This window comes from Adiantum capillus-veneris, chromosome 12, assembly GCF_014529385.1.
Source record: "Adiantum capillus-veneris isolate H3 chromosome 12, ASM1452938v2, whole genome shotgun sequence".
In the NCBI taxonomy this organism is placed as follows: domain Eukaryota; kingdom Viridiplantae; phylum Streptophyta; class Polypodiopsida; order Polypodiales; family Pteridaceae; genus Adiantum; species Adiantum capillus-veneris.
Genome location: NC_140942.1, coordinates 82,357,070 through 82,370,837, shown reverse-complemented (window position 1 = coordinate 82,370,837; position 13,768 = coordinate 82,357,070). Strand labels below are relative to the sequence as shown.

Genomic DNA, 13,768 nt, shown 5'->3' with positions numbered 1-13,768 from the left:
GACCGCGGAGAGCACGACGGCTTTGAGAGCTTCGAGGCGATAGCTCGCTTGCTCTCGACGGTAGAGAGATTAAGAAAGCTTGGAAGCTTTGTGAGAATGCAATGGGAGCTTGTGAGCTCAGTTGAGAGTGATGTATGCTCTTGTGGAAGCTCAGAAAAGAGTGTGGAAGATTGTGTGTAAGTGAAGGTGTTGCCCTAAAATTGTGTGCGCAGCAGCACTGTTTTCAGATTCGTTTTTCTCCTTGTAGAATGCAGATCTGAGAATTCTGTCACCGGAGCCCATCCGTTTCGACGTGGTCTACAACCTTGTAGAAGAAACTTTTTGCAAATTCCTCACCGTTTTGCTGATATTCAGCTCAGACTGACTGTATACAGAAATTCCAGATTTTCTGTTGTCGCATTGTGTGCGAGTTTGATGCACTTTTGGAAGCACGGGAGATGCTTGAAGTTGAGTGCATAAATTATGAGCTGAAGATGCAATTGCAGCTTGTGTTAAGCTTGTGGTTTGAGGGTTTTTTGGTAGACTTAGGCAACGAAGTACGGAGGCGTTTACACACCATCGAGGCGGTCTCTTGAGAGACGCAGTTTTTTGGAGCACACAGGTGGAGCTTCTTTCACTGGTTTTCACAGGATACTTTGGCAGTGATTTTGTGCTTGGATTCATGGTCTTTGCGGATGGTTTGCATATGGTTATGGCGCATGGTTGATGCCCATTATACATGCATTTTGACGAGCACTTTCAAGTGCCGGTGAGCTCTCTTGAGAGCATTGTTTTCGCATTGAATAAGTTTCCGGATTGCAAATCTTTTGGCGCTTGCTTATGCGCGGTCACTCCGTTGATGTACGTTGAGTGCGGATTGCCATTGTATGTGAAAATGTGGAGCCATTTTGGCATTTCTACTCATTGGCATTGAGTAGTGTTATGGTTTATGGTAGAGATTGTACTTGAGTTTTTTTCTCTGTTTTCAGGGGAAATTCTGTCAAATTTTTCCCAAATTCTCGCCATAGTTTGTGATCGAGTGTTTACTCTCACTTTGACAGGTTTTGTCAGTTTGGACACAGTTTTGTGTTTTTGTATCCACTCTCGCAAGAGTGAGGAGTTGTGTATCTTTCTTTGCTTGAGACAGTGGTTTGCTCTCAGGTGGGAGAGTCTTGTGATCTCGAGCATTTTTTGCCATAGTTTTGCAGAGCTTATGCATGTATGTTGAGTGTAGTTTGATGCGCATTGATTGCTCATTGTATTGAGCTTGCAGGACAATGGTTATTTTGTGTTGATAGCCATTGTGTGTCGAAACTCTGGTGAAATTTTCCCAGGAGTTTTATGTGTATCATTTATGCGATCTAGGTAGAGATTGCGGGTTGCACTCAGCATTTGCGTGCGGTGTTCTCTGCAGGTGGGAGATTTGTGCGTGTGTATGCATCGATACCGCACAGTGTGGGCTTGGTGATTAGCTCACAGATTGCAGTGTGATACTAGAGCATGCGAGGCTTGTATTGACATTGCAGGAGCTCTATTTTGGAGTGTGTCTCACAGGTTTTACATTGTGTTTCTGGCCATATTTGTAGACAGTTTCCAGGTGTTGTTGGTGAGGTGGTTTTGCTTTCTAGTTTGCTACATTGTGCTCATGGCAGAGACAGGTGATCGCTCAGATTATGATCTCTCCGAAATGTGCATGTTTGATGGGTCAGACTTTGTAGCATGGAGAGAGTGTATGCTTGATGCATTGACACAACGAGGGTTGCATCGACCATTGAGTGGTGATGTAGGTAGACCTTCAAACATGTCTGACGATCAGTGGCAGGAGCTAGAGCAGATGGCACTATCTACACTCTCTTTGCACCTTGCGGAATCTGTATATGCTCTTGTTATGTATGAGACTACTTCGAGAGCACTTTGGTGCAGATTACATGAAATGTATGATAGATATGAGTCATCACGGACTCGTGTGAGACATGTACATTCACGAGTACGCCGACAGGTGACATGTTGGTATTGTGGTCATTCTGGACACGTTAGACGGCGCTGTTTTCGTCGTATGAGACATCGTAGGAGACATGGTAGTCTCAGAGATGTATGTAGTGATGCCATGGACTCAGCTACTTTGACAGTTGAGGCACATGTAGTGTCGGAGTATCCTAGTGACGGGGATGTCACTTTTACCTCGAGCTATGCACGAGATGCTATACATGTGGATAGTGCACTCCCTTCGCAGTGGTTGCTAGACGCAGATGCTATGTTTCATGTCACGCCGCATCGTGAATGATTTTGTAGCTATTCTAGCGGGATGCTTGGCAGTGTACGTTTGACCGATGGATCAGTGCATGCGATAGCAAGTGCAGGAGATGTGAGACTGTCATTACCGAGTGGTGCATCTTACTTGTTACGACATGTGCGCTATGTACCAGATTTGACAGTGAGTTTGATCTCGATTGGTCAGCTTAGAGATTGTGGATGTCAGATTTCGCTACGAGAGTGAGATTTTGTGATGCATTTGGGTTCGCTAGTGATTGCGAGAGGTGCCAGGAGTGGTACAGGTTACCCATTGCATGTGGATCACGGGAGAGACGGTGTTGTCTCTGTGATCATGCAGCCAGGTAGAGAGCGAGAGAGCAGGGCTAGTCTCTTTTGCTTGTGGGTTGCAGGATGCTTTGCATGGAGTGCAGAGCAGTGACCTTGTTGTGCAAGTTGCGTCTACGAATACACATGTAGAGTGGGACAGCTCTAGTGAGTCACAGCAGGATGAGTCATCAGAGGTGATGACAGAGATGACTCACATGGATGCTGAGATGTTGGCTATTGTGGAGTCATTCCTTGATATGCTTATGCCAGAGCTTGATGCAGATTCAGGACAGATGGATACTCTTGGTACACATGTGATATGTGGTGGGCACGAGGAGTCACTCCAGAGCTCGGAGTCAGAGTGCCATGGTCTCTATGATAGGGGACAGGATTGCCATGAGTTGAGTTCTAAGTTGGAGGTGGCAGAGGTTGCCAGGGTTGCATCAACGTTCGGTGTCCTCATGTACAAGATGCTGATCTCGAGGCCCGACATAGCAGCTGCAGTGGGAGCATTTGCAGCAGAGTTGATTAATTGTTCGACGACTGATCTCGGCATAGATCATAGGGGAGGTTTGCAGGTATTGGACGAATACTTGCAGGAGTGCATGATCTCTTGTAGACTCTTTGTAGAGCTTGGAGCTAGCTCTATGTGGCTTCCGCAGCGGGATGTTTGTCTATCAGTAGAGCCGGATGCACTAGCTCATCGAGAGTCAGTGGGCATAGGTTGAGAGAATATCTCACCTTCTATTAGTTGTACACTAGTAGATCTTGCTTAAAGGCGCATTGGCCTTTAAGTGGGAGGTTGTTGGGGTTAAGGCCTATGTGCCTTGACCGGTCGCCCAGGTCATGGGCGCCCGCCCACTGTTACCCTATACTTATAGTGAGTATATTGTATAGGGGGAGCTGCCACTTCACAGTCTCCCCACCCACATCGTGTGTGTGTCTCCTTCTCTCTCTCTCACTCTCTGTCTGTGGTGCTCCCCGATCCCCTTCAATAAGGTTTCTCTCTCTCTCTCTCTCTCTCTCTCTCTCTCTCTCTCTCTCTCTCTCTCTCTCTCTCTCTCTCTCTCTCTCTCTCTCTCTCTCTCTCTCTCTCTCTCTCTCTCTCTCTCTCTCTCTCTCTCTCTCACCCAACTCCTGCTGCCTCCTCCATCTCTGTGTGTCGTGTGTCGTCTCTGTCAAGCTTGCATCGTGCCCTGCAGGACTGCCTCCCTCGACATAGCCCGTGATGTGCAAATACGGTCTCTGATCTCTCTCTCTCTCTCTCTCTCTCTCTCTCTCTCTCTCTCTCTCTCTCTCTCTCTCTCTCTCTCTCTCTCTCTCTCTCTCTCTCTCTCTCTCTCTCTCTCTCTCTCTCTCTCTCTCTCTCTCTCCACATAGGCCGTAGGCCGCCCGGCCAAGCTCTTCTCAGGCCCTCATGCCGACATGCATGCAGGCTACACCATCCATCCCAAACTCTTCTCAAGCCCTCGTGCCGATATGCAGGCTGCACCGGGCTTGGGTACACCAGTCCTTTCAGGCTGTATGGCATACCGAATGCGGCTATGGCTACACCACCTTGTGTGATACAGTTTTCCTTGCTGGGTGTGTATAGCAACCAATTACTGATTCGGTGAAGCGGACTCTTGGGCTGCACAAGCTGCTGCAATAATATCCACCTAAGTACAGGTAGTAGCATGGCCTGGGCATTCAATACCATAGTGCCAAGCTCAAGAACCTCATCATTGTGGCCTATTTACCCGAGGCTATCCAATTACCAGCAACCATCGCCTGCGTAGGGGCCGTGACCCGCATGTTTCCTACTCAGCAGGCTGTGATCGCCATAGAGACAGACACGCGACGCGCATCAGAAGCTTCACAACCCCCTTCTTCCTCTCCAACACACGGGACGGGACCCTCAACAATTTGGAGATCAAGGTCTGAGGTATGAAGGAGACGGCGACCCTGGATTCGCGCGCTCTCTATCCGAGACATGTAAACACTCTTAGGGTCTTAGGGTCTGTGGTTATTGTCGAAGCTTGGCTAAATTGCAAATCACCAGTATTAATGCTGCTACGCGTTCATACTGTTGTTGCTGAGGGCCGGACCCTGGTTGATGAAAATGAAGCTGATTGTTGTTGCTGTGCTGTGTAACTGCATATTGTTGTTGCTAAGGCCGGACCTTGGTTGACGAAAATGAAGTTGACTCTGAGCCGGTAGGCTGCATGTGCACAGACTGGCGGTCGACGGTGGCCGGTGAAGCCTCAACCGCCGGTGCATGTGCGCAAAAGCCACAATTCGGTCGGTGAAGATTCTACTGCGCTGCAAACGGCCGGCACGAAGCATGTGTGTAGCCTCTCTCTCTCTCTCTCTCTCTCTCTCTCTCTCTCTCTCTCTCTCTCTCTCTCTCTCTCTCTCTCTCTCTCTCTCTCTCTCTCACCCAATGCAGGGCGGGAAGCGGGTGATGTGGAAACTCTCTTTCTCTCTCTCCTCCAAGTGGCCTCCAAACAAGGCATCTGTAGAAATTCCATGTAACTGCCAACCTATTGTATGGCTATTTAAAAGGGTCCATTCACAAGAAGATTTAGAAATTTTCTCATGTAGGAAAAGGGAGACTTTTTCAGTGTTTTTCATACAACGCATAACATCATGAGCTTCTGCTCGGGAGGGAAACTTGAATTTCTCCCACTTTTTAGATCAAAATTCAAGGGGAAACTTGAATTTCTCCCGGTTTTTAGGTCAAAAAATTTGAAGCTTTTGCCGGTAATTACACTAAAACTTGTGTAAATTCTCCGGTTTTCTTAAAGGCAAGCTTGACATCTAACCGGGATTTTACAATTTCAACCGGTTAAAATACACTAGACCTCGGTTTTTTTCTAGCACTGGTGCCAACCTATTGTATGGCTATTTAAAAGGGTCCATTCACAAGAAGATTTAGAAATTTTCTCATGTAGGAAAAGGGAGACTTTTCCAGTGTTTTTCATACAATGCATAACATCATGAGCTTCTGCTCGGGAGGGAAACTTGAATTTCTCCCAGTTTTTAGGTCAACACAAAATTCAAGGGGTAACTTGAATTTCTCCCGGTTTTTAGGTCAAAATTTGAAGCTTTTACCGGTTTTCTTAAAGGCAAGCTTGACATCTAACCGGGATTTTACAATTTCAACCGGTTAAAATACACTAGACCCCGGTTTTTTTCTAACACTCGTGCCAACCTATTGTATGGCTATTTAAAAGGGTCCATTCACAAGAAGATTTAGAAATTTCCTCATGTAGGAAAAGGGAGACTTTTTCAATGTTTTTTTCATACAATGCATAACATCATGAGCTTCAGCTCGAGAGGCACCGCGTACCTAGCTAGGTGCGATTGTGGACACGGGACCACTGGTCCCCCCGTCGGGACGGTGGTCCCCTGCCCCCAATCGTACCTAGCTAGGTATGCCGTGCCTCCCTCACAGAAGCTCATGATGTCGCGTTAAGTCATAATGTGGGAATTATTGTGAGAATCTGTCCAAAACTTATTGTGATTGAGTCTACCCTCCAACGCGAATCATTTGCGTCGTGCGTGAGACAATAAAAAGGCTTTGGGGTGGAGGCAAATCATTATATCTTTTTATTTTCGCCATAAAAGGCGAGAGTGAGCAAGGCGACAGGCTTGCTGGAGTGGTTAGATGCGCGCAAGGATGGGGTCGGGGGTAGGGGACACTCAGAGCTTGGGGTGGAGGCAAATCATTATATCTTTTTTTGCATAGATTGCCAATGTGAGCCATGCGGCGGGCTTGCTGGAGTGGTTGAGTGCGATTGACAGGCGCGGGTTAGAATTCCGATGTTTACTTTTGTAAAGGTAGGAGATCTTTGGGAGAGAATCTGGTAGAAGAATCTGAGTGCAAATTGAATAAAATAGTAGAGGAGCGAGTAGGCACAATATAAGTAATTAATGGTGCTCTCTATGTTGTTTCACCTGGATATGGTTTCTTTACCATAGGGATGAGACTTGTGAGACCTTTATAAATGGCACACACTTGTGGAGAAGTACTTCCAATGAAATGATGTAGTTCTGCTATCTGAGGGAAGCAACATAGAGAGACTTTATGAAAGTACTCTATTCGGTAAGCCTTGAAGATTTTGGAGCCTTAGTGTACCTATGCAGGTTCCATCACTTGAGAGTGCCCTTTATTTGATGTTACTGGTTGATGACTCCAATCATTTCGCCTGGATATATTTTATTTATCGTAAGATGAGACCTTTGATAAATTGGTATATATGCTCATGAAGCAATACTTTCGATGCCTCAATCCATTTCCAAAGAAGTAGAGGGGGAACTTGGGAAGTTTGTCTTGAAAGTCCAATAAAAATATTATATATGCTAGCTATAACACTTTTTCCAAAAGCTAGCGCTTTTATGGTCTAGTGTAGGAGGATATCATAGTCCGGAGAGATGATATCTTTGACAAGCATCTTCTTAATGAAAGCAGGAAAAAAAAATTGGGCGTAAAAAACGTTTTTTTAGACATACAAAATTCCTTTCCTTTAATTTGCCAAGGGGAAATTTTGAAAAAATAAGGTTATTTTTTGAACTTTTTACACTATTTTTGTCTATTTTGGAGCGGAATTTTGCCTTTTTGCCTTGCCCTCAACCGGCAGTTTTGAAATTGAGAACGGCACAATATTAAGTTGAAACACATTTTTCCTGAACATTGCGGGCCATGCGAGACGAACTCGTGTCCTTTGACGGTTATCTCGCACTGATGCTTTTGGGGCGGAATTTGGCCTTTTTCCCTTGCCCCTCACCTTTCCTTGATTTTTTGGAGCAAAGTTTCACTTTTTCCCTTGCCCCCAACTGGCTCTTTTCAATTGCTAGACCGAAAGTTTATTAAGAAAAAAAGGTTGTTATCCAGGGTTTGGCGGCGGAATTTCGCATTTTTCTTGCCCTAAAATGAAACTTTGGGAAATAGTTGTTTTGAAATTTTGGACATTAAGGTGTTAAAACCTTTTAAAACATACAAAATTCCTTTCCTTTTATTTTCCAAGGGGAATTTTTAAAAAATTAAGTTTAGTTCTTCTATTTTTTAACTATTTTTCTCTTTTTGGGGTAGAAATTCTCCTTTTCCCCTTGCCCTCAATCCACATTTTTTAAATTGAGAACGACACAATATTATGCTAAAACTCATTTATCTTGAACACTACAGCCCATTCGAGGTGGACCCATGTACTTTGATGGCTATCTCACACCCATGCTTTTGGGGCAAAATTTGGCCTTTTCCCCTTGCCCTCACCTTGCTTTTGGAGTATAGAAAACCGTTTTTCATTCGTACAAAATTCCTTTCCTTTAATTTGCCAAGGGGAATTTTTTTATAAAAGTTTACATATAATGCCTTATTGGTGTGCCAGGCACTCTAGAAAGAGAACACTAACTGTAAATGCCCTCGATTGGCATTTTTGACATTGAGAACCACACAATATTAAGCTGGGACACATTTTTTCCAAACATTGTTGCGAGGCGAACCCATGTACTTTGACGATTGTCTTGCACCCGTGCTTTTGGGGCGGAGTTTGGCCTTTTCCCTTTGCCCTCAAGTTATTGCCAAGCTTGCACTAATTTTCTCAAATTTTTTGGGGTGGAGTTTCACCTTTTCCCCTTGCCCCCACTTGGTGCTTTCCGATTGCTAGATCGAAAGTTTTTTAAAAAATTGGTTGTTTTCCAGGGTTTTGCACTACTTTTTCTCTATGGGTGGAATTTCGCATTCTCCCCTTGCCCTCAACCGGGACTTTTTATTAACAAGGGGAAAGTTTGGAAACTAGGGTGTTTTTGCATTGTTTTCCTCGATCTTGGGGCGGAATTGGTGTATAAGCTTAGGAAGCCGTGTGATAGTGGACATAGTTGCACCACAACTAAGTCTATTATTATAATGGTAGAAAATGGTACGATGTTAAGCTGAGATGCATTTTTTCCGAACACATTGTGTGTGTGTGTGTGTGTGTGTGTGTGTGTGTGTGTGTGTGTGTGTGTGTGTGTGTGTGTGTGTGTGTGTGAGAGAGAGAGAGAGAGAGAGAGAGAGAGAGAGAGAGAGAATAAGATCTAATTCCATATATTGGTTTTTGGCATTGAAAAGGCCCAAAGCAAGAAGCCAAGTCCAAGGTTGAAGGCAAGCAAATCCGAGGCAAAGAGTGAGCAAATCCAAGGCACCACGAGTGAATTCGAGGCAACAAAGGCGGAGGAAAATCTTGACTAAATTTGAAGGTTTTCCCTAAACTGTATGCCATTCTCACCTTTGACTTGGGATTTCAAGGTCTAAATGAAAATTTAAAAATTACAATTTTTAGGCGTAAATATCATAATTTGTCAGGTGGGATTACACTAAACCGGTCCTCTTGACATTGCATTTTCTTTGCGTTTTGTGGGTGCAATCACCTTATGGTGTTCTCAAGGTCAAAATGAAAATCTCAAGGTAAATATTAAAATTTGTTAGGTGGGACTACACTAAGCTGATCTTTTAGAGCACTCCCATAGCCAAATGTTTTTTTTCAAAACACTCATGATGAAGGGCACGACGAATTAGGCTAGCCCTCCACTATATTTGGAGATTTCTAAATTAAATTCCTCCAAGTTTCATGCGTGCTATCACCTTGGGGTGAAATTTAGAGATAAATCTCAAAATTCATAGGTGGGATTGCACTTAAGTTAAGATGCTTTTCTCCAAAACATGGGTGCTTTGAGTTTCATGGGTGCTATCACCTTGAGGTGAAAGCTTAGAGGTGGATCTCAAAATTCATAGGTGGGATTGCACTAAACTTGGATTTTTCCTGTGTGTCAATGAGTGGTGGTCTTTTGACGTGGTGTGTTTTCCCTTGGGACCTGAAAGAGAAGCAAAAGCCTTTAATTTGGTGATGGTTCAAATGGTCTCACCTACAATCAATATTGTGTGGTTGACTTTATCATGATTGAGATTATTTGGCCCTCTTTTTTAAAATAAGATATCCATGGATGGAAGTACACTAAACCAATCTTTAAGCACTCCAATACACAATGATTTTTCCCAAAATGTGAGTGGTGAAGATGGTGGTGGCAAAGGGAAACCCTTGCCTATATTTGAAGTTTTTTACACCCTAAATTCCTTTGAGCTTTGGAGGTGTTCTTGCTTTCCAGTTGGAATTTAGAGTTGAATTCCAAATTTGCAAGTGAGAATGCACTAAACCTAGGTTTGAACAATGTTTAAAGGAAAATTATAGCTTTTGAGACAACTATCTCCCTCCCCCGTCCCTCTTTCTATCATAGCCACTTTTGGCCATGAGCTATCCTCTATGTCTTTGTAGGTTTTCTCAGCTTCAAATAATGATTTCAAAAGTAAATTCAAAAGAAAAAGTTAGGTGGGATTACACTAAACATAGCTCTTTTTTGAGCACTTGGATAAAAACTATCAATGCTACAATACTTGAGAGCTTTTTGATTTCTTTTGGAGTGATTTAGTCTATCACCCTGCTAAAACATCTCTCTCTCTCTCTCTCTCTCTCTCTCTCTCTCTCTCACACACACACTTTTGAACACTAGCTACCTCTCTACACCTTTGCACCATAGCCTTCGGGACCATTGGGATTACTACACCTATGTTCTATCACGCTGCCATGATGTCTAAATTGATTATACATATTGAACTGTTAAAAGAGTCCCAATGGAACCTCGTCTCAACATCTCCAAGCATCAGGCAAGTGCATGATTCACGCTCATGAGAAAAGCCGCTCTATTTCTTTTTTTTTACACATGAAACATGCAATTCCTAGCCTTGTGAAGCGTGCACACACACACACACACACACACACAGGGAGAATACAACCTCATCTCAACATATCTTAACATTAGGCAAGTGCATGATTCACACTCATGACAATAGTCATTCTGCATTTTTTTTTTAAAACACATGGCACATGAAATTCCTAGCATTGTGAGGTATAGAGAGAGAGAGAGAGAGAGAGAGAGAGAGAGAGAGAGAGAGAGAGAGAGAGAGAGAGGAAGGTAGAGCGGTCAAGAAAATTTGTGACAAAAACTAACCCCAAAATTTTCTATTGCGAAGGAAACCCAAGTGATTCCTCATATTACAGTGGAAAACGTAGAACTCCTTACCTCATTTATGTTATTCTGAGAAATATTGCATGAGATAAGCAAGACCCCTTGAAACTCTTGCGCTTAGCATAGCAGTCATAAAAAGTGGAGAGGGAGCTGGGAGAGCCAGTCTATTGCAACGGGGCAAGAAACTCTGATAACCAATCTACCAAACTTTAAGATTCCTCTGCTTCTTCATGCAGGTAGCCATGATAGGCACGTTTTGTAGCACAATAGGAAGACCCCATTACGGGGCAGGTTTTGAATGTCATACGGGCAATGCTAATAGACTTGCTGATGAGTCTTGATACCTAAGCATACTACGGTCCATGCGGTGAGTTCAATAGTTCATCTCCTTGCATGGTTGATGGCCGATGTATTAGAAAATATCCACGTTCATTTTGTGAGCAAACAAGCATGGATAATAATGGCTACCCCATTTATGTGCGACGAAACAATGGCTTCACCGCCAAGGTTAGGGGTTCTACTATTGATAACCGATGGATTGTGCCATATAATCCTGTTTGTCAACACTATTTAGTGCGCATATCAATGTTGAGGTATGCTCGACAATTTCAGCCGTCAAGTATGTCTATAAGTACATCTACAAGGGGCATGATAGGGCAATTGTAAGATTCCATACATCGCTACATGATGCAGAAAGGGTGAACATTGATAAGATAGACATGTACACAGATGGCCGCTATGTATCTGCATCTGAGTCTTGCTGGAGAAGTTTTTAATATCCTTTGCACAATGACGTACCAGTTGTTCAGAGATTGAGCGTACATGTTCCAGTTGGTCAAATGGTGACTTTTCGAGATAATGATAGACTTAATGATGTCTTGCAAAGAGATAATGCAGAGAATACCACTTTGACAGAGTGGTTCACATGCAACTTGGAGAATCCTGAAGCAAACGATAGTTTGTACATTGATTTTCCTTAAAAGTGGGTGTGGAATTCGGGTTCCAAGAAATGGACAAAGAGACGTCGTGGGGACACTATTGGGTGGATGTATTTTGTGCAGCCCTTTGCAGGTGAACGATATTATGTTCGTTTGCTTTTGACTATTTATAAAGGATGTAAATCATTTGAGGATCTACGCTCCGCAAATGGTGTATTGTTTCCAACATTCAAGGCAGCATGCATTGCAAGGGGTATCTTGGAAGATGATGGGGAATGATTCGGATGCATGGAGGAAGCTTGCAGTATACATACAGGCTTGCAATTGAGACATTTGTTTGTGACCATTCTATTGTTTTGTGAACCCTCCTCCCCTCATCTCTTATGGGAAATATTTCGATGTTTTTCGTATGAGGACTATCAACACATGTTGGAGATGAGATATGAGTCGTTAGATGGTTGTACACAGGTTGTTGAAGGGTATGCATTGAGAGATTTGCATAACATTCTTGGTACTTTTGGACGAAGTTTAGCTGAATTTCCTGGAATTCCAATGCTTGATGAACGCTTTGTGACACGTGATGAAAATAGCTTGCTTTTCCAAGAGAAATGCCTTGACACAATGAAGATCAAAGGATTGCTTTTGAGGCAGTGTTGCATGGACTGACTATTGATGGTGGGGCTATTTTTTTCCTAGATGGTCCCGCAGGGACTGGGAAAACTTATTTGTATAATTGTTTGTTGTCACGTGTGCGTGGAGAAGGAGAAGTTGCATTGGCCACAGCATCTTCTGGTACTTCAGCATTGCTATTGCGAAATGGACGCACTGCACATTCTAGATTCAAGATACCCTTGGATCTTGATAATTGTAGCACATGCAATATCCCTGTTTAGGGTCAACTTGCTGAATTGCTTAGAATGTGCAAGTTGATTGTGTGGGATGAGGCTCCTATGATGCATCGATATGCCTTCGAAGCTTTGGACAGGTCTTTGCAAGATATCATGTGCTCAACAAATCCATTTGGTGGAAAAGTGTTGCTTCTTGGGGGAGATTTCAGACAGATCTTACCAGTGGTGTTCCAGGGAGCGCGTGCTGACATTGTTGATGCTAGACTTTGTCGATCGCACTTATGGAATCATGTGAAGATTCTTAGATTGGCACATAACATGCGTGTGGGAGGTAGTGATGTTGCAAATTCTGCCTATAGAGAATGGCTTATGGATGTAGGAAATGGGACTTTGACAATCCGTGATGAACAAATGATAGAAATCCCCCGTCACATGGTGCTTTCTTCATCCTCATTGGATGTATTGATAGGTTGCATCTATTCAGAAATTGATAAAGATGTGGTCCATGCAGAATACTTCAGAGAGCGGGCCATCCTTGCTCCAAAAAACTCCGAAGTTGATATTGTCAATGCTAAGGCCCTGTACACAATAAAAGGTGATGTTGTGCAATACTTTAGTGCTGACTCCGTGGTGGAAAACTCCTTGCAAGATCCTTTCTTATACTTTGTGGAGTTTTTAAATAGTCTCACCTTGGGTGGTGGATTTCCAACACATTGCTTGGAGTTGAAAATGAATGCCCCAATAATTCTACTACGGAACATTGATCCAAGTCGAGGTCTATGTAATGGGACACGCTTGGTGTGCAAGGCATTTCATGCAAGAGTTTTAGAGGTAGAATTTATTACAGGTACACGGGTAGGCACTTGGGTTTTCATCCCTCGAATATGTTTTGTGCATTCTGGTACAAAGTTGCCATTTGTTCTTAGACGGAGGCAGTTCCCATTTAGATTGACTTTTTGTATGACGATAAATAAGTCACAAGGACAAAGCATTGCCATGTTGGGCCTATACCTGGTGACACCGGTCTTCACTCATGGACAACTGTATGTTGCATTGTCACGTACACGTTCAGCCACTGGAGTGAATATTCTCCTACGTGACATTGATGTAAACGCAACAACTGCACTAACAACAAACATTGTGTACCATGAGATATTAAACAATGCCATATGAAGGTTCCAATCCTTATTTCTATATGACGATAAATAAGTCACATGGCCAAAGCATTACCATGTTGGGCCTATACCTAGTGACACCGGTCTTCACTCATGGACAATTGTATGTTGCATTGTCACGCGCACGCTCAACTATTGGAGTGAAAATTCTCCTACGTGACGTTGATGTAATTACAAAACAATTGCACTAACAATAAACATTATG

General features: G+C 43.4%; 1 protein-coding gene across 1 annotated transcript; it reads left to right on the top strand.

Moving 5' to 3' along the window:
• Positions 1 to 12,457: 12,457 nt before the first annotated feature.
• On the top strand, positions 12,458 to 13,561 carry LOC147446045 (uncharacterized). Its single transcript, XM_086524665.1, has one exon. It carries the CDS (start codon positions 12,458 to 12,460, stop codon positions 13,559 to 13,561), a length of 1,104 nt encoding a protein of 367 aa, XP_086380791.1.
• Positions 13,562 to 13,768: the final 207 nt, after the last annotated feature.